Source organism: Lagopus muta, chromosome 6 (assembly GCF_023343835.1).
Source record: "Lagopus muta isolate bLagMut1 chromosome 6, bLagMut1 primary, whole genome shotgun sequence".
NCBI lineage: Eukaryota > Metazoa > Chordata > Aves > Galliformes > Phasianidae > Lagopus > Lagopus muta.
Genome location: NC_064438.1, coordinates 2,514,674 through 2,540,637, shown reverse-complemented (window position 1 = coordinate 2,540,637; position 25,964 = coordinate 2,514,674). Strand labels below are relative to the sequence as shown.

Sequence of the window (25,964 nt, the reverse complement as noted above, 5' to 3'; positions counted from 1 at the left end):
GCACAAAAGACCAATCAAATCCATAACGCACACCTTGTCTCCCCCTTCAAAATAAACACTGAATATAGAACCCAAAACAAAAAAGGCATTTCGTGATCTGGGAAACAAGACCCTGCAGCCAGCAAGGTAGAGAACATTTGTAGCCAAAGGCAGGAAAGCCTGACAGGACAACCCCCTTAACTGATCAGTTGAGAATTAACAACTTACTACTGACTAGAAGGGCATACTTCCCTGCTCTTCAAATCTCTGCTAACAGTCCTCACAAATAACTGAACCAGCAAACACTCAGTAGGGTAAAAAACAAACAAAATTCATTAAACCCCTTTAAATTTAGAAGTAGCTCTGTGTAAGTAAAGTTGTATTTTTGGCAGCCATTCCTGAATAGGGAATAAAGCTTTCCAGTTTATTTTCTTGAAAATATTGTGTTGACTAGACAACAAATTCATTCCCTATCCATAGGAGCAATGAAGACACACTCTGATTCTTGTTTTTCTGCCTCGTATGACTATAATGGAAAGTAACTGAAGGGAAGTATTATATATAGTATCCTTACCTACGTAGTACCTTAATAGTACCTTATAGTACCTTAACTACATCCATTCTTACAATTATCTTAAAACTGTTTTATTAAATACCTATACTTTTTCCTATTGGACATTTGTACCAAACAGGTAACATCTTGCATACAGAGCAAATATACCTTACAGACCCCACCCAACAAAACACTAGAATAGGGACAAAGCTTAAAAATAAAAAAAGCTTGTTGAAACAGGATAATACTTTGAAAAGATCAAAGGAAATACAAGGATTCTGACTGGCCTATTTGAAAGTCAGTTTATAGCCAGAAGATAAGAGAAACAAAGATGAGAACATAGCATTCACTAGAAAAGTGGATAAGGAAATGCAAGGTCCTCCCAGGCAATGCAGGAAATAAGTACACAGCAACAATCTCTAGTAAGAGATTTAATGACAAGACAGGTTTGGACATATACAAGGTACGATGACAACACTAGAAAGGAAAGTATTCTTTAAAGACAGGTGGGAACATTAGCAGCAGTATGAAATACTTTAGGGAAGCAATCTTGACAAAAAAAATAGGAGGGGAGAAATGGATTGCAATAATCAAGTCAAATATACAGAAAGACAAAAAAAAAAAAGTAATTACAGAAGAAACAGGAAAGCAAGCATGTCCATGAAAGCTTTTCCTGATGCACAAAAAACAGCATCTTGTTGAAAAGCAGTTGATAAATAATTGTATCATTTCAATTCTGCTTTTCAACATTTATTTGAAGTTCTCGTGCTATTGACAGTACAACACACATTCAATCAGATGATGTCTATTAGTTTAACCACAAACTGAGGTGGAAAGAAAGGAAATAAGTTTCTCCAAAAACACATTACAGAAAGTAGCTATTCTTTTTTCCTTCTATAAAAGGATACTTCTGATTTTTCACTTTAAAAGTTGAAGATTAGTAAGGTGGCCTCCATGTACAAAACATACTGCCCTTTTACCAAATCAATAAAAAGAATTCTCAAATGAATCTCCATTATGATGATGAACTGGTTAGAAAGTTATCCATTAATTTCTGTTACTGTGCAAAACGTGTGTTTCACAAAATGGAAAGAATTAGGAGGTAAGAAAAAAAAAACAAGAAACAGTTCAGATGCACGTCATCAAACCTAATAGACTCATACATGGTTGATAATGGGGGAAGTTCTTTGCTATGAGAGTGGTCAGGTGCTGGAACAGCTGCCCAGAGAGGCTGTGGATGCCCCGTCCATCCCTGGAGGTGTTCAAGGCCAGGTTGGATGGGGCCCTGGGCAGCCTGGGCTGCTATGAAATGTGGAGGTTGGTGGCCCTGCGTGTGGCAGGGGGTTGGAGACTCATGATCCTTGAGGTCCCTTCCAACCCTGGCCATTCTGCAATTCTGTGATGATGGGCAGAATCCCTAACTGTTGTAACAGTTTAAAACCTTAGGATTTCTGCTCTGATTTTAAGCAACACAGTATAGGACATTTTCATTCAACACTCTTCTTGTGAAGGAAAATCCTAAACCTTTAGTTTATCTAAGTAAACCTTAAAGCAATCCATGGGATAATGATTCCAATCATTGATATAAATCAGATATGAAATTAGGATACTTAAAACACATTGTTTCTCTTTCATATGGAAGTTACTGTCAGCAACAAAGCTCACGTGGCTAAAATTAAGCTACATCAGATGATTCAGTAACTAAAAAGTTAATAAAACAACTCCCTCCCTATCCCACCCCTCAGCAGAGTCTACAGAGGCCCTATTACATACATTTTCTGATATACTCCATGGTGACAGGCATGTAACAGGAAGTTACAAACAAACAATAAGAGTCAAAAAGATGCAACACTTAATGCTTATCATGTACAAAAACATTTCCACAAGACTAGAAGTCGAAGACGGTTTGGGAAAGCACCACGTACCTTAGGATCTGCCAAGGCATTAATGATATTTCCAAGAGCTAGCAGGGAGCGGTTAATGTTTGCTCCTTCTCTAAAACGAGCTCCCTTAGCATTTGTAGCACTGGCACGTTCAGATCCTGCGAGGTCAATGAGGGACATTTTGGCGATGCGAACATTTTGACTAATGCTAGCTATCTTGTCTTGCTGTCTTAAGTAAATCTACAAGGCAAAAAAAAAAAAAGTTAGTTGACCACTATCCAGCGTCTTATTACTCTAACATCGTCAGAAGTTCTCATTGGAATCCTTTTGCATTCTAAGTTAAGCCTTTCCATAGGCATCAACAGGCAGTTTGTCCTAGTGGAACATCATTTCTGACTCCTCAAATTCACCTGCTTCAGGTAGGAAAAAAAAAATTTGAGTATGGTTGTATACTGTATTTGGCTGGGGAGTAGTAAATTTTCTTCGTACAAGCTTTGATGTTGCTGTCTTTCAGATTTAGGACAGTTGAACACTAATGTTTTCATATTGTTGAGTAGTACTAACAAAGCATGAAAGCCTTCTCCATTGCTCAGTCAGCCCTTGCTCCACTCCAGCCAGTCAGCTTGAGTGGGCAAGAAGCTAGGAGGGGACACGACTCAGAGAGCAGACCTCACCCAAAAAGCGATATATTCCATGGAACATCTTACCCAGTGACAGAACTGGTTGCATTTTTCCAGAGCAGTAACTTTTTCTGTCCCCCTTCGACAGCCTTTATTTTGAACCACATGGTTTCCCAACCTACCCCTCTTTGCCCTTCGTATTTTCTGTCATGTTGCACTGTGGGGGAGTAAACAAGTCTATACCAAATGTAAATATTTCTGCATCAAACAATACAATCAAGACCCATTGTACCATTTTAGTGAGATCAACATAGAACAAGAGAGAAAAGCCATTTCTCTGTATTTATTATTGTCAAGGAGCTATTCCAGGCTGGTAACACTCTAACAATATACAGTTAACAACCATTAGTCAACTAGAGAAAGGTGGAGTGACAGCCAAATCATGTTCTATGACTCAAGCTTTTATAAAAATCCAAAAGATATAGGAAATGCCCCGAAGCACAATCCTCCCTGTTTCTTCATTCATCAACAGAACCCTTTCAGTGTTGTGTAAATAAAGGAAATAGCTGCAAATTGACATAAGCAATTACTTACAGTACGAGCTGACTAGTTTGTACTGATTTCTTAGAGATGCCAGAGCTGCTAATAAGGACCTCAGGTAGACAAAGTACCTAAAATCCCCCCTTTAAATTTAAGAAGTGTACGGCTGTGAATTTACTTAGCTTCAAGCAATACTCATTAGTTTAAACTTGAAACTTTCAGTTATGTTGTATCAATGTAGCTCCTGACAGCATTATCCCATTTAAGTGTCACGTGCAGAATGCAGTATTAAGATTAAACAACTTATTTTTATTATTTCACACACACACATTTGTATAAATGACATATTCCCCCTCACAACCTCAAGCATCAAGTCACTTCTGTGGAAAAAGGCCATTCATTGTTAAATGAACAACTAATCCAATGCTGCAATGCCTTATGTCTTCCTATGAAAACCGACAATAGTAGATATTTACTTAAATCACACCGTTGAGATACACGATTATCTAACAAAACAAAGAATGACTTCCAGCAGTAAGGTAAAAGCTTTTCTAGTTAGCAATTGAGTGTCTTTATTGATAGCTAGTAAAATTTCAGGATTATCTCACTATAGAGAAGAAGCATATTAGGAACACTACCAAGCACGCGCGCACACACACACACACACCTTGCTACCTACAGTAACCTGTTGACACCACCGTTGAATAGAATCAAACTGTTCTTGTGAAAGAATTGTGCCTTTCATTACACTGCTGAACATGCTTGTAGAGCCATGACATGGCAATGTCAAGTCTCCATATTGAGATGCTTCACTTTGTGAGGAAGTCAGACTATCCAGACATTTAACCAGGAATATTAAGTTCTGTCAAGCATTCCATCTAGCTGACTGCAGTGGCTTATGGGGACTAAGACACAACCAGTGCATTTTATGCTATCATGGCTGCTCTGCCCGCCACCACCACCACCAGGAAAAAACAGAGGATGAACCCACATAGATTAGTTAAAAAATAAATCTGTCCCTTTTCTCGAGTTCAGAGAAATACTATACTAGTTTTAGAAGTCATAAGAAAGCTATTAGCAATAACCATCTTGCAAATGGACCTGGAGAAAAACCATACACATGAGCTGCATAAGCTTACACTACCTCTTGTTTCTTTCAAGTCAAACGCTTTCTTTAGAAGTATTTTGTAAACTATCTTTTCAGTGTTACTTGCACTCTTTGATGCACCACACCATTTTAGAGTATATTCATATACATTCAAAATGAAAGATACTTGTAGGTACCCGAATGGTACCTACCTTGCTTTTTATGCATACATCCACAGAAATGGAATTTTTTGTTCCTACAACATGTAGATTCAATAGGATCTTTCAATTCATTATGTTTTTATTTTATTGCCAATAATTAACAACCCATTCACCTTCAAGCACTTTTATTCCAACCTGTTCTCTAAGGAGAATTACTCTGCAACAACACATTTAAAGAAAGATCAAGTCTCCACACAGGATGTTTCTTCTGGTCATCCATTCCAACAAAATTACAGTACAGTACAAACATACTCATTCTGTCAATACAGTTTATTTCTTCTGGTACTTAAGCAATTTTTGCTAATGAGTAAATATACCTACACTGAGATCAATTTGCCAGAGTAAACAAAGAATGCAGGCTGGAGAAGATGAACACTCCAGTAACTCTAGTCACTTAATTGCTTGCCTTCCTGTTAAAAATACCACTAGACTGCAACAGCTACCTAATTTACTTAATTGCTTGCCATTTTTAGAAATGAACTGAGATGAATGCAAAGCCTGTCTGATGAAACAAATCTGAACTCTTTGCTGTCAAATAAAAGTGAGGATAAGACACTCCAGCCCCAAATAAACAAGGAAATCAGCTGTTTGTGCTCTGACCTCAGTCTGAGGCAGTGCGCTTTGTGCCTTATTAAAGCTGCACACATGGGTTACCATGCAGCAATCAAGCCACCCAATTCAGTACGAATTCATTGCTTTGAACTGATGACCATAGGCACATAATCTGAGGAAATGAGAAAGGACAATTTGAAACAGAAGCCTAAGCTAGAGGAAAACCAACACTTTTAGTGAGGGAATTTTACTGTTAGGTACTTCAGAAATACGTAAATATGTCAAACATTTATTGTTATTTATTGTCAATAATAATGACTGAAATTTAGATCTGGAGTACTTATTTTACAGCTATTTGTATTTGCATCATCTAAATGATAATGTCAACTTCTGCCTATCATTATTAAGCATGGCCTCAGTTTGCAGGTACAGTTAACAACTGTCTAACAGTTAAATAATAATAGAGCTGTAATGCCAGGACAAGAGCTCAAGTTGCTTTGTAATATTTTTCAATCCAGAAGAGCAACATGTACATAATAGAAGATAATGTGATTTGCCACAGGCAGCAGCCAATGTATCAACAAGCTTTAGGTAACAGGACCCATTTTTAAATAATTTTTTTGTACCAGTTTGTATTGCAGTTGGAAGGACACTGTAATAGTGTGCAAGCAGCAGTAAAGCTTTTCCTCGTGTTTGCTTCCAACTCTATTCAGTATGAGCAGTGAACTGGAAGACTTTTAGCTCTGAGCACTAAAATTAAGGTCTGAGACATATAGATGTACATTTAAAAGCTTCCATTGTATTCAAATTTAGGCAACAAGTAAAACTTATAGAAATACTGGTGTACATCTGCTGCATCATCTTACCTGGAAGACTGCATGGGAACGAGAAGAGGAGGCATTCACATCTGTGGGATGTTGTGTTCTGTTTTTATTCCCATAATCCAACATTTGAAGGATTTCCTCTGCTGATTTTGGCTTTAAAAATAGAGCACAGGGTAAGTACTTTTTTTTCACCCCTCTTTCTCATTAGCTGTATAAGACTTGAAAGATTTTACAGTGATTCTTATCTATATATCTATATAATCTATATATATATATAGATAGATATTAAAATGGTAAAAAAAAAAATCAACAATCACCTTAAAGGAAAACCAAGGTACCTGAAAATAGAGTGAATAGTAATTGCTGTTTTGGAATTGAGGCCCTTCAAACACTTTCAGCTGAAAACGTTAAAGCATGAAAAGTACTTAAGAGCTTCAGAAACTGAAAACACTTCTGAAAGCCAAACCAAAACAAAACCTACCAAAAACCCTTAAATCTGCAAGTACTATCCATAGTTAGAAATCCTAAGAATGCCTTAATTAATCTTTGTTGTATTAATGCTTCAAGCATGAATATAGTACTGTCTTCATGCAAAACTCAAGCATAGGAAGAGAAGGCCTTTAAAGGATGAACCAAACTAATGCGATTCCTGCCTTCATTGTTTGTTGCACATCGAAGTTGGAAACTACATAGCATTTAACAGGTTCCAAAATTTTGCAGGAAGAAAAAAGTTAGGTCCATGACATTAATTATCAGATTGGGAAATGAGGTTGCATTAACAACTTTGAAGTTGCTGTGTTTGTCTGGAAACAGCACTTTTTTTAAGTGTCTTTATTAAAAAGAAAAAAAAAACCAAACAAACAGAAAAACTCAAGTTCTAGGCACAAGATTTGCAGAAGTGTTGAACACTCACGCATAACATTGAAAACAGTGAAGTCCTTTAAGAAATACTAAGATTATTTCTCAAAACAACAAGCTTTCCACAACCTGAAGGTAAGCATCAAACCAGCAGTGTCTGCTGGGTAACAAAGACAAATGTTTATCAATTTCTATTTAACAACACCAGTAGCTTTTTCAGAACGTGCATTAATTATTTAGTAGGCTTGCAGGTTATTACGTTACTCCTGATGATTGCAAAAAACGAAACAAACAAAACAAAACCCACAAGAATTACTAAGTCACAAGCAACTTCACTGTGCAATCACAAGCAAATTTGACCTCAAATAATGTGGAGCCTCCTGAGTTTGAGCACCTATTTACATACCTGATGTAATGTTAGCCCTTGAACCACCACCCCTTTCTGAGCATCTTCCCGAACAGCCAGCGGTCCTGAGTTGACCAGAAGATCACGGATCTGTTCATTGTACACCTTTGAGAAGGAATTTAAAATCTCTTTAGAAAAGTTACCCTGTCATACTCGACAGGATTCGATTTGAATGGCAACCTCATTCTTCATTACTATTTTAAGACAAAGTGACATTCTGTGATAAGAATAAACCAGTGTCTGTGTAACAGCTTAATTCCTCTTCACTCTCCTTCCCTATTGCTAATTACTATTCCACTTGACTTAATGGAGGCTAGAATGTAACAGTCATTGTACTACTGCTGCTTTGCAGCAATGCAAATATAGGTACTAGTAAGAACAGACAAGCACTGCCAAAAAGATAAAGAGAAGAGAAGCCGGCAGCAAAGACCAAAATATTTTTTTGTAGTGAGCTAAACAGTACCATAGCAGTCCTCACAGAAGCATTTCTTTAACTTGAGATGCAGTAAAACCAAACTGAATATTACTGGAAAGGAATTAACCATCTTTTAGTTGTGCAATTTCAGTGTTAACAGGAAATTACTGCTAACATCCCTGACAAAGTATCTTCCTGTATCCATTAACAGACAGAAGGAACTTAACTAAGGAGCAAGGAACTTAACTAATTTGCAGGACAGGTATTACTAGAATGAGAAATGAATGTGTTAGAAGAGATTGGCCTTTTTTGGAAGATACAAGACAGTAACAGGTATCTATTAGTAACATCAAATTTGAGCACTATTCAGTTACAGTCCCATCAAGGATACATTTCTAAAGTCCCAGAATAGTTCACAATGAGTATGATGACAGAGGAAATATGAAGTTTAACTTGACTTATAAAATTATGCTTTCTTAAAAGCAGCATACTAAATCCAGGAGCTAACTTACCTCTAAATAAGACACAGCAACATTGCATATTTTTTCTTCTTTTATTTGATCCATGCAATTATAAAGTGCCATCATGGTTAAATACATTACTCCAGGATCTTCAGGGGAGCCTAACATTGTATGGGTCTTTCCAGCTCCTGTTGCACCATATGCTAGCACTGCATTAAGAGAAAAAAAAACAGAAAACATACACTTGGTATCAGTAGGCCAAACAAGAACAAACTTCAAATGGACATTCATATCCCCCATCATATTATACCACTGTTTTCACAAACTATTTAATTTTCTTACCTAATATTCACTTTCTACAACAGAAATCAGAAAGCTATCTCAAGAGTCACATATTTTCAAGTTTTTAATTCCAAGTTAATTCACAAGCAGTTGAAGTAAAAGATATTTCTTTACTCTCCTAACCCTGGACTATCAACTCATTGCAGATACATAAGGCATTACCTCAGTGTTATATTTGACAGTTAAAAAGAAACTTTTGAAAGCTTAAGTTGACAAAATAGATTAATACACTCAATGAAACTACCTCTGGCTGAATAACTCTTCCTTGAATACTCTTCATAAGCACATGTATTTCAGATCAAATTCTGAAGCTTGTTACAACCCTATCACAAAGTCTTCTTCAAAACATAACATAGCTAGTCTACCTTCCACATACAACAAGATGGTCATAACTATAAATTACAACTAGTTATTCAAACATAGATCCCTAAGGCCTCTGCAGCATTCAGATAAAAGTGTAGATCCTCCAAAGAATTTAGTGAATGAAAAGAGGCATATAGCAAAGATACCTGTGCAATTATATCCATTTAAGAAGCCATCAAGTACACCTTTGGTTGTATGCTCAAAAACTTCCAACTGGGTTGAATTTTCAGCAAAAACAGCATCAAAAACAAATTTAAGGTCTTTCTTTGTTCTTTTATTAATATCCCTGTGGGTCAGTTTCTTTCCATGAAAAAAGCTAAATTCTTCTTCCTTCGGATCAAACACCAATATATGCTGGTCAACAACATGAACAACTTTAGCAAAGTTGCCATCTTTTTCCTTTTGAGTTTCTGGACGGACTCGGACAACCACTTTCATGTGGCTACAGACATCATCTTCTTTAGCAGCAGCCATGCTCTCTCTTCTCTGCTTCCAGGGCTCCTTCAGACCAAGCAACTGAATCTTTCCTGCAATCAACAATAAAAGCAAAAGGCCTTAAACTTGAAACATAATTTCCTCATTAGAATCATCACAGAATGGCCAGGGTTGGAAGGGACCTCAAGGATCATGAATCTCCAGCCCCCTGCCACATGCAGGGCCACCACACTTCATAGCAGACCAGGCTGCCCAGGGCCCCATCCAGCACAGTCCTGAACACCTCCAGGAATGGATGGGGCATCCATAGCCTCTCTAGGCAGCTGTTCCAATACATCACCATTCTCATAATAATGAATTTCCCCCTGACACCCAACCTAAATCTTCCCTCCCTCAACTTCAAACCATTTCCCCTTGTCCTGAAGTTATCAGCCCTTTCAAAGAGTTGAGTCCCCTCCTGTTTGTAGGCTTCCTTTAAATACTGAAAGGCTGCAATGAGGTCACCCCACAGCCATCAGTTTGCAGTTTAAGTCACACCTTACACACCTACACACCTGTGCTAGCCCTGCCCTACACTCAGTCAGCTGTAGGAACCACCACAAAGCTGTGAGAAGCACTGTTAACTGGCCTGAAAACACGACTTAACAGTACACAGTTAAGCAGGCCTCCCTTGGGAAAGCCAAAGCCTGATTCCTCCGACTACAGCTACCGTTCCACCTGCGGTTCTCCTTTACCTCAGAGCACTCACACAGCAGCAGGTAGCTCTCTCGTCCTGCAGGAGGGTTCAGGGGCCTTTTGATTATAGGCCCCACAACGCTCAGATACTAACGAAGGACCGCCCTTCCAGGCCTCGCTCTTCACCTCAGAAAGAAGAAAGATATCCCAGGGCCGACAACAAACACAGATCACGGACAAAACCGCACGGTAAGCCCCCGAGCCCCGCCCGCCCTGCCCACCATGCCGCTGGGGCGGCCACTCACCTCAGCGCCGCAGCCGAGCCAGCCGCAGCCGAGCCAACCGCCGCCCAGCCCGGCCGCCGAATTCAAACGCCAGCGGCCGCCCCCCCTTCGCCTCCTCATTGGCCGCCGCCGCCGTGACGTCATCAAAGCGACGGCGCGAGCGGGTAAGCGCGCGGCGAGGGTGGTTTCTGTAGCTCTGCGTGCTGTGCGGGGTTGGTGGGCGGGAGCTGCGTGAGGGGAGAGCCGCGGACCTCTAGGCCTGCTCGATATAAGATCCTTCTTCAGTTTTCTCAAGGCTCAACAGCCCCAGCTCTTTCCACGTAAGAGCGGTGCCGCAGGCCCTTAATCATTTTTATAGCCTTCTGCTGTATCCTGCGACTGAAAGCACACAAAAAGTTTCCTCAGTTCATAGATGAGTGATTGTGAGCCGTGCTCTGGGTAAGGAAGATGCTTCCCGGGGTCGTAGAGCAAGGCAGTGTGAGTTAGATTATCACTGATCTTCTCCCCACCTCTGTGTTAGCTTTTATAGAGATGTTGGGGTTTGTTGTGGAATCACAGAATTGTAGGAGTTGGAAGGGACCTCCAGGAATCAAGTCCAACTCCCCAAAGGGCTTGCAAAGGACTTGAAGTCCTCTGTTCAAAGTTAGAGGCTGATACATGCTTACAAATGCGATGCAATGAAAGTAGGATAGCCTTTATTCAAAGGGCCTTTGGCTAAAGTATGCACTCTTTTTGTGTGGCAAGAGAGAGTGTGAAATATGACACAACAACAGATGTGAGCTCATAAAAATGCAAATAACATCTTACTTATGTTAACCTTCAGCTTCCTTCAGCTTTTTTTTTTAATCTGCTTTGAATTATTCTGCTGTAATTTTACCACACATGTAGGTTGTAACACTAATCATAACCGTGTTAAAAACCCAGTGGCACGATTTGTCTTTTCCCATTTCAACTAGAAATACAGGAAACTTGGCAACCTAAGTGCTGCCATTCAGAGCAAGTGCCTCATTGTGCGTGGCAGGACGTAGGAGAACAAAATGAAAGCTGAGCTACTGTTCTGGTTGTGCTCAAGTGTGGTTAGTCATTTAATAGGGGCTTCTCTCAAGATGTTTGAACATTGATAAAGTCCTAGCAATGTAAAGGAAATGAAGGTATTGCTTGTGAAAATAAAGCTCTATTTACTTAGATGTGATTGATTGTTAGATGGCCTTCAAATTGCTGAAAAGAAGTTAAATTATCAGAGCCTTTTTGCTGAGATGGCATTTCTGTAAAGCCTCTAAAGCCTCCTATCTTGTGAAATGTACTTGCAGCATTTGCACTTTTTGTGTGGTTTTTTTTTTTTGTTTTTTTGTTTTTTTTTAACACTTAATGTTTTAAATAGTTATCAAAGTAATTCCCAACATCTGTTTTTTTCTAGGATGATCAACTCCAAAATGCTATCTCAGAGTCTGTGCCAAGTTAACAAGTGTCTGCTTCTGTGCAACTTAAAGCTGAATCCAGACAAGTTAGCTGTTTTGGCCAGAAGGATCTACTCTTCAGTAAAACAGCTTTCTGAATATGATTTAACGGAGCAAACTACACAGGAAAGTGAAACTAAAGAGTTGCTTCACAGTACAGAAAACAAAACCTTTGAAAGATTGCACATACCAGTGATGGTGGAGGAGGTCATTAATTTTTTATCCCCTCAGTCAGGCCAGGTGAGTTAAGTAATTGGTTGACACCTATGATTTACTATCTATCCAGCAGAAAAGTTTGTGCAGTGTGGTGATAACTCTCCTTTAGAGAAATAAGGGCTGTTCTTTGAGACTATTCCACCTTTTAAAACTTCTAAATTATTTTGCCATCCAAATTAAGGTTTTATATTTAAGATGGTAGAAATCTCCTATCTATGTGTCTGACCTTAACAAATCCTGAGTAATCTGTTGGTTAAAGCTGTAGCATTGAAGCAATCTCTTGCTTTTGTGCTTGTTTTTCTAGACTGCTCTTGTGCATTTGTAGGGTGTTAAGTAGTGTTAATTACTAACAGTAGCAGGGAGTTATGTGTGGTTATGTCATCAATTTGTGAAGAGCTCTCTTTGTTTTGTGTAAGAGCTAGTAGGGTAAAAAATCATTGTGGAATCAAATGTGTTAGAAAAAAATCTTCACGATCATCAAATCCAGCTGTTAGCCTGACCTACTGAGTCCAGTCACTGAACTGTGCCCCTTAATGTCATGTCCGTGTGTGCCAAATACACTGGCTGGGGATTCTACCATGTGTCTGGGCAGCCTGTTCCAGTGCTTGACCGACATCTAAAGAAATTGTTTTTTATATTCAGTCAAAACCTCCTCATTGTTATTGTCACTGTTTCAGTGGTTTTGAGGTCCGGTGTTTCCTTAGGATGTGCTTATACTGCATGGAGTGGTGTGGAGGTGCTGTAGTTACAAATGGCAACATGTAGAAACCGTTTTGTATCAATGGCGGACAAGTATTGCAAAGCTGCCTAGTTTGGCCAAGGTACTGTGAAAAGATTCCTTCTGGTAATCTGGATTTGCTCACATCTGTCTATGCTGTAGCATTGGTATGTCTGCACTACATGTGTTATATGCAGTTTAGGTATACTGTTTCACGCTCTCTTTACAAAACTTAAGTGGTAAAATTGTTTGCATCTGGGAGATCTTACATATGATATTAAGTTGAAAGAATTTCATATGCAGTGGTTAAGTGGTTTTCACCTGTCAGATGCTTTTGTCTGCAAACTGAGTGCTTTTTATGTTAGCTTCATACAGGCTTACTATATTTGTGGATCAATGATAAGTTTTAACTAAAACAATGAAATTGTATATGAAGTACTATGTTCAAGATGTGCAGCTACTTATATATACTTGAAATGCTGTCAACTGACAGTGCAAAGGGATGTGGCAAGTTTGAGATGGATTTGGAGGATCAAAGTGATGTAGTCTAGTTTTATTGCGTTGCCTTGTAAGAACTTCCTTAGTTTGGAAGTCACTGTATATTTTAAATTTCTTGAAAGCCAGTGAGAATCAGAGTAGCTGTAATTATTGCAGCACACTTTTTTTTGTTGAAAATACCCAAATGATGAACTACATGCCGAACTTAAAGTTCAGGTTTCATTCGCATTTCAGAACTATCATGACATTTGCGCACAGGAGGTGAATATATAAATTGTGAGACTGTATGTAAAGGGTTTTTTTCAGTTGTGTAAGTTTCTACTTAATTAAGAATTCAGGCTGATGTGGGGGACTGTTTATTAAACTTTGGTCATTGATACATATATGGGAACTGCTGAATCACGGCCTGAACCTCTGATTGATCACCTGATGGAGCAATGAGTCAGCCACAGGAGCACAGGTGAAGGCAATTCAGCTGTGCTGCTGGAAGGGGTGGAGCCTGGCTGCACCTCTCCTAAACCCCATTTAAGAGCTGGCTACAAGTGGGGAAGGATCTCTTTCTGGAGATCCCTCCTTTTGGAGTTGTCTAGCAAGCCCCGGATAAGGGTAAGTCTTCTATCATTTTTTGGTGTAGTAATCTGTGTAGCCGAACTTTCTGGTATGTTTCTTAGCTATAACACCTGTATGTTCTTTGATTATACAACATGTAAAACCTTTTTGGCCAGAACTTGCAAAAGGATCTATTCTTGATTTTAAACTGCGGGAAGTAACTTTGGTCTCTGAAGGTTTTTTAAGGATTCAAATATTTATGATTGTAAAGCAGCATGTTAGTGGAGGGGGATTTTTCTTCAGATCCATGTGTTTTGTAGAGATTCCTGTACTAGTGGTCAACCATTAATGTCAGACATAAGAGTGAGCATCATCTTGAGCAGAAGCTTTTACAGGGTGTATAAACTACAGTAAATCATGCGTTTACAGCACTTCATGAAGATTAAAGTTTTGAAAGTAAGCGTGCTGAAAGATGTGGTGTGTTAACCAAGTTTTGTTAGAGTAAGCATCATTAGTGAAATTTTGAACTACAATTGAGACCGCTTTTCTTTGCGTGTTACAGTTGGTGTTGAAATGGCTGTTTGTTTCTTTTAAAATTGTTTTTGAGAACAGGAAACATAAATTCTTGTTTTTTTTTACCTTCTCTCCTGTGTACGCAAAGGTTTCCTTTACTCATTTTTAATGCAGTTATGTTCCCCGTTATTAAATAAAATAACAAGGGGGGCCTTTATTTCTTCTGGTGTCCCAAGACAATGAATTGCCAGTATATAGAAAATCCAGTTAGAAAGACAACTTTCTAGTGAATGAGGTTGCTAAGAACATAAATGTTACTTCCAGAGTGAGTCACAGCTGAGAGCAAGGTGTTAGTGCCCTCCCACTGAATATTTGATTGACATCTCTGTGGAATCTGTCAGGGTTATAAGCAATAACAGTTCTGCTCATCTTTGAGTCTCCTCTTATTACTTCTAGAACCTATTTCTACAAAGTCCCATTGGTAGTTCTTTCTTGAAAACACATTGTACAAATTAGTTTTTACTGATCTCCTTTTTTTCCTCAATGAAAAGTCTGTTGCAGTAAATCCACATGCAAGTAATTTCCTCCTTTAAGTCTACTGTATTGACTCTCCAACAGCTCCCTGTCTTTCTTGTACTGGGGGCTCCAGGCCTGGACACAGTACTCCAGATGGTGCCTCACAAGAGCAGAATAGAGGGGAACAATCACCTCCTGTCCCTGCTGGCCACCCCTCTTCTGATAGAGCCCAGGATACCATTTGCTTTCCAAGCTGTGAGAGCACCCTACTGGCTCATGTTATGTTTTTCATCCATCAGGACCCCCAGGTCCTTCTCTCTTTCCTTCTTTCTTTCTTCTCTTGAGTTTCAAAAACAGTGAAAGAACCAAGCCATACCTTTTCAAAACGAATGTCTTCAGGCATCCCCAAGTATGTTTTTCCTTATTTTCACTCTACTTTTTCTTTTTTTTCCTTTGCATCAGTCACTTGTCTTTTTGCTGGTCTCTTTTGTGTTATATAGTGATAAAAAAGAAAATACAACTTCACTGGCATTGAGATCTATGAAACTTTGAAATTTAATTGTTTTCATGAGGATTTTCTAACACGGGTTCTTACAAGGTGCAGGCCTCTAGGAAACTATTTTAATAGTGCTCCAGCACAAACAGAAGGTATTGATGTATACTATTTGCATTAAATATGGTTGCCTAGTGTGGACAGGATTGTAGATAAAGTAATTTCTAGGAGTAGTATTTGATTTATAGCCATTCTGGAAGTTTTTCCTTTTAAATGTCTATAAATAAGTGATCAAGATGGTGGTGAAGATGAATGAATGAGACTATTTATTCCCTTCTTCTTGTAAGAATTGCTATTTTCATTCATGTCAAATGAAAGATTCATTTTCAGCAGAAAGAGTATGAGTACGGCCTTCCAAAGTAACAGAAGGAAACATAAGTTACTGCTGACAATCTCACATTGATCTTTTGTGACTTGCTTGAGTCATTGGTTTGAAGACAGTAGTCTTTTACCTCCTGAAGGTCTGTTGCCACTGCTGGGTGTTGTTGATTCAGAGCATGAATGTTCCCTTCTTATTGTGTGGAGCTGGTTAGTCAAGGTGATAATCACATGAAGCTGAGATGAACTGCTGGTGTTCAAAAGCATAGTCTGTTGTTGTGAAGATATTGTCTTAGTTTCCTTATATCTTTGTCCATATGTCAGTATTCCTTTACTTTTTCTGCCTTATAGTGAATGTAAGCTTTTAAGGATAAAAATAGCCTTCCTCTCTATGGTGCCCTGCAGCGTGGACTTCTGTTTTGTGAGAAGGGTTTCCAGGTATCATAGCATATAAATAGTTATGTGGCTATGTTGGTGGCCAGTGTGCTTGCCATAGTGCTTCCAAAGCTATCTGCAAATGATTGGACTGGTACAATACATTTACAGTAAAGGCTCTCAAAATTAAGTGTTTTACATTGTCTTCAAGATAAATAGGAATTTGAAAAAGCACCTGAAAAGATGTATTTTGAGTTCTCAGGTTGTGTGAGGCATTTTGTAGGGTGCAGCCAAAATACCAACCTCGGCACAGAATATTAATTACATAACAAGACAAATATTGAAACTGTAGAATCATAGAATATCCTGAGGTGGGAGGAACTCACAAGGATGATCAAGTCCAACCTCTGACTCCACAAGGGACCACTCCAATGCAAATGGTTGTTCAGCTGCAGCAGCTTGGGGCTATGCCCACTGCCCTTTGGTGCAGAACCTTTCCATGACCCTCCCCTGATACAACTCTGTTCCCTAGGGTCCTGTAGCTGCTACCAGAGAGCAGAGCTCAGCACTGCTTTCTGCTCCCTGTGAGGAGCTGCAGCTGCCTTGAGGGCTCTTCACAGCCTACTTTGCTCTGGGAGCAACAAACTTAGAGCTCTCAGACATTCCTCCAGTGTCTTGCCCTCAAGACCCTTCACAGTCCTTATAGCCCTCTGGAACTGGAGCGTTAACTCTTGAACTCTCAGGCCATGGCCTCTCCTACCCAACTCAGCCCTGTTTTGGCTGTCATGGAACACTTGTTGGGTCTCATCACCGTCTCCTTACGATAACACAAGTCACATCCCTACCAACCACTATAAATACAGAGGTGCTGACAACAGAACACCAGTTGCTGACTGACTTTTGTCTGGGAAGCACATACTTAAGACCAGGAGCTTTTTACCTAGATCCTTCCCTCCCATTCTAGGAATTTTTGTGGAGGAGGATGGATTCTTCTCCACCGAAGAAGCTCCAGCTTCTAGAGAGCAGCAGCAAGCTCAAGCCAATGCATGTAGACCCACTGGAGGGCAATGTTGAGCCCATGGAGGTGTACCTACCTCCACAGGGTGAACAGATGAAGGTAGATCTATTGCCATCAGGCCTGGGCAAGCACATCATGCTTGCCCAGAAACATCTCTCTATCCATTGGTGGTGCAGCAGGAGCTCTCGATTTCTATCTTGGTGTTGAAGAGTCGCCAAAGAGCTTCTGCTCTCTAGAGTCCTTTTTTTCCCTGTCCCTCATCCTTCCTCGAGACCTCTCACCTCTTCTTTCCCAAGCTCTGAGGAAAAGAGAAGGACTGAGACTGGTGTCCTCTAAGCTTCTGCACAGAGAAAACAGGAGTCCAGTGGATGGCCCCCAGCTCTCTGTGACCTCCATGCAAGTCCCAAGGATGAGGGCAGGACTGAGACTGGTGTTGTTATGCTTCTGTACCATGACAATGGGAGGAATCCAGTGGACGGCCCTGAGCTCCCTGCAGCTTCTAGGTGAGCCCTCAAGAAGAGGCTGGGACTGGGATGGGGTCCTCTGAGTTGCTGTGTAAAGACAGCATGTGGAGTCTAGCCCTGAGTCCCTGCAGCCTGTAGGCAGTCTTGAAGAAGAAAGCAGGACTGGATCTGGTGTCCTCAAAACTGCTGTGCTGGGACAAGAGGAGTCCAGTAGATGGCCCTGAGATCCTTGATGCAAGTGCTAAAGAGGAAGGCGCGACTGGGACCCGCATCCTCTGAGTTGCTGTGTTGGCACAATAGGAATAGTCCAGCAGGCAGCCCCAAGCTCTCAGTGGACTCTAGGAAAGTCCTGAGGAAGAGAGCAGGACTGGTAATAGCATCTTCTAAGCTGCTGTGTCAGGTCCAGGAGGAATCAATTAGGCAGCCCCAAGCTCCCTGTGGCCTTCAGGCAGCATCAGAGAAGGTACAGAGGCAGCTTTCCATTGGAGAAGCAGCAGACTTTGATTTGGACAGGAAGAAGTACTCAAGTTCAGCATAATTCCAGTTGCTCCATAAGGACTTCTATTTCAAAACTGGACAATAAACAGTTTAAAAGAACAATACAAAATAACAATGATAAGAAAAACTTTGTTTCTTTTTTTCTGACACAGAGCCAGTAAGTTTACCATTTTTGGTACTTCAGAGTCTGCCTTGGGTTTCCTGGATTTGTTTCCCCAGAAGGAACAACTCTGCCCCTTAGGAAGGGGCTTGGGCACATGGCAGGCTGTGGGCATGGCCTTTGCTCAGCACTGGGTACAGAGGGGTGAGGAGGGATGGATGGCTGTGGAGTTTTACAGAAGGGGGCTGTGTAAAACATTTGATTACAATCACACTTGAAAAAGTAGAAAAAAAAAAATAATTGAAAATGCAAAAATACTTGAAAAAGTAAAAATCCTTTAAAATGTTGTTTTCGTCTAAAAACCATTTTGAAGATGGTGTATGAGAAAAATGTTTTATGAAAATGTTTCATATAATATGCACACAAGGTTCTCATACCTATTTTTATTGAGTAACAATATCTGTTTTTACAGAGGTTCCATCATGAAATGAGAGAGGGGAAAATGGAGACAGGAAAGAAAACATGACAGAAGATGATATTTGAACAGCTTGTTAATTGAGGGGGTGGACAAAATCCAGTCATGCTCTTAATTTGAAGTATCTTGCTTTGCTTCTGTCTTTTGTAGAGTTAATTTATTAATAGGATTTATTTGAGAGCACTGCACATCTGTTCTGTTTTGAAGCTGATACTTGCTATATGCTTAGACCCTTGGTAGCAGGAAATAAGTAGTCATATTGGATATCCAAAATGGCAACGTATGAACAGGGCACGGTCAAGAATCCCTTAGGAGTTTAGTTTTTATGGAACTTCAACATTTTTGTGCTGTGGAGAGACAGTAATTCTAAAACTTGAAGGAGCTGGGGTGGGAAGAGTGGGCTGATGGCTACATCTGCACAGGGAAGAATTTTTTGGTTATAATTCTTGGGCATCTGCCCAGCCACCTCTTCTTCCCACCTGCAGCATTGCTCTCAGCAGGCAAATCTAAACATTGTCATCAGCAACAACAAGACAGCTCTCAGCAACTTTGTTCTGCATCTTTCTCTATTGCAGTAGGGGAAGAGAAGCTTGCATCTGCTATCTCCAAAGAGACCAGCAAGGGAGCTTGGTCTGCCTACTGAGAACAACTCTGCAGATGCACCAGATTTCATTTTATTGTAATACCAAGTCAGCTTGCTGTTATCACTCTATGGCATAACAAATGATAGTGTTTCAGGAGACTATTTAAGAGTCTGTGTTATAATAAAGCAAGATTCAATGCTTTTGGGTGACTCAGCTTGTAATGACGCTGTATACGCTCTCCTATTCTGTTGTGACAGCATTAGTCTTTGCACCTCTTGGGGAAAACTAATAAAATTCACCAGAAAGTAATCTAAGCCCTTTAAATTTTAACTTGAGTGAGCCTGTGATCCCATAAAGGGTGATAATTAATATATGTAGCTACTCATTTCCTTCCCATCTAGTACTGTGTGCCTTATTTAGTCAGCCTTTTGGTTAAACTTTCTTATTAAATATTTGAATGCTGGTTTGCAAACAGGAGTACAGAGTTTTTACTGCAAAATATTACTAGGGGTTTAATATCATAATGGTGTTGTGGGAAATATCTGCAGGTTTTTCTTGCTGTCGTGCGTTTCTCTTTAAGGTAATCCAGTTCTGAGCAGCTTCGTGCTAGGCTTGTTCTGTATAAAGGAATAATTCAGATATAAACTACCAAATCTGCTGTCTAAAATTAATGGGTATCTGCAATCATCAAAATGTACAGTCTTTTCTTTATTATTTTCTTCTTCCCAGAGTTTGAGCACATATCATTCTGATGGTGTTTACTGGTGGCTCAGCACTCTGCAAAAATACTTTTCAGAGTCGTTTGAAAGTGTAAATATGTTGATTTAAAATCACAAATAATATTGCTTCAGGCTCTCTCTTTGTAAAATGTTGATTTAGCTCATATGTATGTCGCTCTGAAAATAATGCCTACTATTTATTTCCATGGGAATTACAACAGATACAAAGATGACAATAACACTGTTTGGTAGAGCAAGAACAAGAGCCTGCATGCTGCTCTTGTAAAAATCTGTACCAGTGGAGGTGTTGCTGCTGTCAAAACGTAGCACTCGCTACTTCACTGTGCTCACATATGCTGTTTGTTCTCCATAAATGTTCAGCAAGCATTGATGAATGTCAGTGGCTACAATTTTTCCTGCATGGAGGAAATCGATGGCACCTCTTTGTTTCATACTTTGCTTCCTTGTCAAACTGCCCTTCTGCTGCCATCTGCCTTATGGCAATAACTTAAAATGGTGTATTGGTGGGAACCTTCAACCTCTACTTCCATATCATCAACATCATCTCTGGTATTGTGGGCCAACGGAATAAAACAGGAGGCATTACTTCTGGGACAGTCTGCATATTACCTACTGTAAAATTACTGTTGGTATCTGGCAGCTTAGACTTACAAGTATGAGTACGTGTCTTGGGTTTGCTGACCCTAAATATGTTAGGAAAGATTAGATTTGCAATTCAGTCTTTGTAAAATTCTTATTGCATCTTAAATATCTTCTGTTATAATTGACAAAATATAATTTTTTTTTTTTTAGATGTAGCTGAGGAAATCAACTATCTTTCTAAGTCTAATGATTAGCTGAGGTCATTCAGAGATTGAAATCTTAATTTCATATGGAAATGTTAATAATGATGTGCTTGAGTCATAATATTATTAAATTTCATTCCAGACATCATTACTCTTAAGGAAATGAGTAAAGTAAATAATGCACGTTGAAGGGAGGCCTATCTGAACTCTCTAAAAGCAGGTGGCAAGGGCCAGGTGGTGGCAGTTTTCTGTCTGCTTGAATTGAAAGGTAAGGTCTCACTTATGCTTTGTTGCACTGACAAATGGGACCTTAAAGATTGTATAACTTAAAGAGCCCTGCTGTAGGCAGGAGTACCTTCTATGTGACCACACTGCTCATAGTTCTGGATGTGTCACTCAGTTACAAGGCATGTATGACTTGGCACTGAGGCAAGGAGTGCTTCTGGGTGTACAGTAGAAGTTCTGGAACATATCTCCCTTTGCTTCCAAGGTTAAACCTCTGAGAGTAAGGGTGGTTTTCTGTTAACAGGATCTTGCAGGGCTTCTGTGAAAGATCTATGAGGTTGATGACTGAGGAAGCCATAAGGAATTATAAGACAAATTGTATATATTTGTGGGTGAAATTTTCTAGTTCTGGAGAATCAAGATGAGAAATGAAGAATTAAGAGTAAAAGCGACTTTTTGCTTTGATACATGAAATCTTCATAAGTGCAGGGAGTATCTTCCCTAAGAAATTGCTGGTTTGTATGTAGCCGCAATCAGATCAGACCCTCATGAAGAAAATATATTTTAAATTAATTTTGAGGATGTTGGTTACGATTGATGTGTGCTTAGAAATATAGTGTCCATCGTTGCCTTCTTTCCTTTATCTGTGGAATGATGTTGATGATGCAAGTTGCTATAATGCTTGAATACATACCAAGCAGGTGACCTTGCAGGTATTTCAACTGTATGCAAGTACATTTTAGTAGCATCCTTTGTTCAAGTACAGAAGTGAGGTAAATGTAAGAAATGGGTGGTATTGGCAGCATTTTGTTGACTTGTTGAATGGACCAAAAGTGTTAAATTGTTTTATATTGTACTTAATATAATACATCACGTAAGAAGGCTGTTTTGCCTACATGTCCATTATTTATTTGGATTTCTTTCTGTTGTGTAGATCTGTATATAAACAACTCTTTATCACTTCATACACTCTTTCAATGTAATATACAGCCTGGTAATACTAAATCTCTTTTTTTTTTAAGTTGACTTGTGGCTACTTCTATGCAGACAAAAGAGTTGTACTAGGCAGAACTGATAGTTGTTTCTTGCTTGCATCTAGAGTTTTGTTTTACTGTGTAATTTATTTGCTTCTTTCTCTTCTCTCTGATGGATAGCATAACAATGATTTGTGTGGCATAATATATTACTATTTGCAAGAATATGGAATGCTAAGATTCCTTTTCTGCCCTCTTTATTTTCTGGCAGCCATAAGGTGTAAGCCCTTCTTACTCCCTTTACATTGGCAACTTTAGCTCTTCTATCAGTATGCATGGTTTGGCTTGAATGAAAATTGTGCATGTGTACATATGTGGCTTAGTGTATACAGTGAAGGAGTTCCTACGTTTGATATTGATATCATCATCACTTTTTTGGCAGTACATGCAAAGATTTGGAAAGCTTGATTTAGCTTGCATATTTCTTTTCCACGTTTTCAAGTGCTGCTGTATGGAAGGACTGCTTTAGAGGGTGAATTTGACCACTTTTTGTCATAAATGTTTTTATTTTTCAGAAGCTCTTTTTCATTTTTAATTGTAAAATAACTTGATATCAAAACATGACATTGCTTTGTTTCTTATTTAAGTTGAGGTGACGTTAGAACCCATACTTTAATACCTCATTATGTTTCATTTTTGGAGTTCCTTGTAGGAGTAACAGACTGCGAAGTGCAGCTTTTTCTGGATTGTGGCTCAGACCTTCAGATTATCTGAGTGTCTGTATGTCATACATGGTTCTCTAGGTTTGTAGTGACATTCTCCTTCACGTGTGGCAATGTTCTCTAGGTTTTGAAATGAAAATCGAGAATCAAAATAGATGCATTCTAGAATACAGAGATTCTACTCTGATCTACCTTATGAAACAAAACATCTTTGTAAAATGCTTTGTATTCTCATAACAGGAAAGAAATATTTGTATACTAAAGCTTAAATAGTATTTTCTGTTAAATTGCAGTGTTATAAAAAGATCCTGATTAAGAATGCTGGAGTATCTTTGACCTCTCATTCCCTTCCTTCCAGGATAATTTCTCTTGTTTGCATGTGGGTAAAGCAAAATATGTTATAATATATTTTTTCAGTTGTGGTTTTAAGTGTGTGTGTTTTCTTAATTTATTTAGAGAAGCAGTAAAACCCTTCCAGCATTTCTGTAAAAGTAAATTTCTCTACTAAGAAATCTTTATGATCCCAAGAATGACTTTTATTGTATGTCTCACTGTGCCAACATTTTGTTAACAATCAGTTTTATTTAAAATAATGTTAAAAGCCCTGCCTTGTGGCAGTCATATAATACAAGTATGCCTCTTGAATTTTTTTAACATGAATTTAACATCAATTTAACATGAATCAAAGACATAAAATAAGTTCTTAGGTAGTTGTACGTAAACAGATACAATCCTTACTCTACATGATTTGTCCATGTGTATATTAGGCAGTGGTAGGTAAAGTAAACAGATTCAGGTAAACTGGGAGGAGGAAGGACCTTTATCCATCTCGAGTCAAAATTTGGATCAACTGAAGAGTAGTTTTCTCTGTAGAACTGGGAAGATTCATTGATAAAATGTACAGATATTTGCTTGGAGCTCATCAGGGCAGGCAGTTAGACTTTTCAAATTAGTCTGACATCCTTGCTAAGTGGCTTTTGGAAGCTGCACATCTTTGGCTTACATGAAGTATGTTCTTTCAACAGATGGCAGCCTTTCTAGTAGTAAGAGAAGATTTGTAGAAGTCTTCTCATGGGTAGTTGTTATCTGCTGGTACTTTGGTGACTGAAATGCTGACATCATGGAGAAAAATCTCAAACTCATAACACTTTTTAATCAATATTTTTGCTTCCTAACAGAGATGGTTCTAGATTTCTGACAGTTCCAGAACCATGATCTGATTAAACACTTGGTAAATCTTTGTCAGATGCTGTTCCCTGAAACTAGAAAGATTACTGCTGCGAAGTCTAAGATGAGCAAGAGTGGTATATGTTTTGTTTGAGTAGAGAATATTTGTTTGCTTTCAGTGCAGAATGAAGTGACTGAATACAAACTGCTTTGGTGGTCTTGAATTTGTAAGCAAGCACTTACCTGGGGAAGGTATAAAAATGACTAAGTGAGCTCTTCTAAGTGGGAAATTGTATCTTGTTGAAAAGGTCTTATAGGAGGTTTACATTCTACTAATTTCTCAAGTAGTAAACTCCTGCCTGAGCAGAACTTCTGTTAGTTACTTGTATTTTCTTTTTTTAATTCTTTCTGAATAATATAGTATTTTTTAGGGAGCTTTCTAATATACCGCTATTTTATAACACTAGTGGGATTCCTTTATATTGCATAGATCATTTGGGATGATGTCCAAGATGTGACTCACTGTGATGTTTTAAGGCATTATAAAATGTTTGCAAACTCATCTAGATTGTTTTGTTGTGGTGACATGATCGGGCTGTACTTCCTGTCTTGAGGAAACCTGCAAACATTGTAGATAATCAAGATTTGCTGTACTACTTTAATTTCTTCTTGGTAAGACATACTGCAAATTTACCTTTGGTTTTATAATTTTCCTTAATGGATTTCTTCAGCTGTTTTGAGTGTGTCTTAATCTATGTTATATGGTTACTGATAAAAGACAGATTCGATCTGGAACACTGAAGACATAAACACCATTCTGGATTTCTGAAACAAAAATACTGACCAGCTTTCTTGGTTTATAGAAGAATACATAGCACTTGTAATGGAAATGCTAAGCAGGGCTGGAAGCATTGATTGAGCACCTGATGGGAAGGCAGGGCCACCCCAGGGGAGGTCAGCTGCATTCAGTGAGGGGGCCGGGATCCTCATTCAAGGGTTGGCAGTGGAGGTAATGGTGTCTTGCTGGTTGTCCCTGTGTACCTGAGGCCTTCTGAAGGTAAGCAGCTGCTTTCTTTTTTTTCTGTGCCCATGGATCTTGCATTTGAGTAAATCCTAGCTTGCTGCAGCCTGGAACCTTGCTGATCTGCTGTTATTGCTGCACTTTCCATTCCACTGCATCACAGCAGTTAAGATGATTTTTTTGCAATAGTTCTGTGCATATGTGTTTTTTTTTTTTTCCCCTAACAAATACATTAAAATAAACAAAAACAGCAAACTTTTTAAAACTCAGCACTGTATTTATACAACTGCTGGTCTGACCATTGGTTTCCAGCTGAACAAGTGTTGTTTGTACAGACACAGGCTTAAGGGGGAGAAAAAAAATTGCATTGCATGCATTTTATGTTTTATTTTACATCCAATCTCAACTCTGCCAAGAGATGGGAAGTTGACTGGCATATCATGTAACAAGAGACATATTAAACCAAGTGTGTGGGGAAAAATAGATCTGGGCACAGTACGTATCATTTTTGTCCTCTGACTGTATTATCTATATCAATCTGAGTATTGGTATATTAAAAACTGTTATTATGCCATTATGGCTGACTTTAGTGCACACAAAAAAAAACCTGCGGATTATTTGAGATGGATTAAATATATTTAAGTGGTTCTGTATCCATATGTGTGTGTGTAAAAGAATTTTGAGAAATTGAGTCAGGTTCTGTTGGGAATTGTCTAGGGAAAAGCAGCTACTTGCATGAAGATAATCCAAGTGACTCCCTGTGTAAAAGTTGTCAGATAACCTGTGAACTAATTAGTTTGTCTAAGGGCTGTGATGCTTCATGCAATGTGCTTTGTCAAGAATTTGTATTGCAATGTTTCACAATTGTAAGGTTTTTGTTTGCTTGTTTTCTTTACAGAGAATAACAGGCGCGTTTTACAACTTGATTCTAAATGGGAGTAAATCTTGTATCTGAGGATGAAACTCTTGTTCTGTTTGAA

At 38.9% G+C, this 25,964-nt stretch overlaps 2 protein-coding genes across 5 annotated transcripts in view; one reads left to right on the top strand and one right to left on the bottom strand.

The window, feature by feature from the left end:
* The window catches only part of KIF18A (kinesin family member 18A), a 38,631-nt gene extending 28,001 nt beyond the window's left edge, over window positions 1-10,630 (bottom strand). The window contains exons 1-6 of the mRNA XM_048948259.1: window positions 10,520-10,630; window positions 9,251-9,631; window positions 8,451-8,608; window positions 7,524-7,628; window positions 6,302-6,412; window positions 2,458-2,655 (exon numbers count right to left, since the gene is read on the bottom strand). Coding sequence (XP_048804216.1) covers window positions 2,458-2,655; window positions 6,302-6,412; window positions 7,524-7,628; window positions 8,451-8,608; window positions 9,251-9,578 — 900 coding nt within the window. The 5' untranslated portion in view covers window positions 9,579-9,631; window positions 10,520-10,630. The remainder of the gene's footprint in view (window positions 1-2,457; window positions 2,656-6,301; window positions 6,413-7,523; window positions 7,629-8,450; window positions 8,609-9,250; window positions 9,632-10,519) is intronic.
* Window positions 10,609-25,964, top strand: part of METTL15 (methyltransferase like 15) — a 94,572-nt gene continuing 79,216 nt past the window's right edge. The window contains exons 1-2 of one of the 4 annotated variants that reach the window (XM_048948264.1): window positions 10,609-10,662; window positions 11,916-12,195. In XM_048948264.1, coding sequence (XP_048804221.1) covers window positions 11,917-12,195 — 279 coding nt within the window. In that variant the 5' untranslated portion in view covers window positions 10,609-10,662; window position 11,916. The other 3 variants (XM_048948263.1, XM_048948262.1, XM_048948265.1) reach the window with 3 other exon arrangements.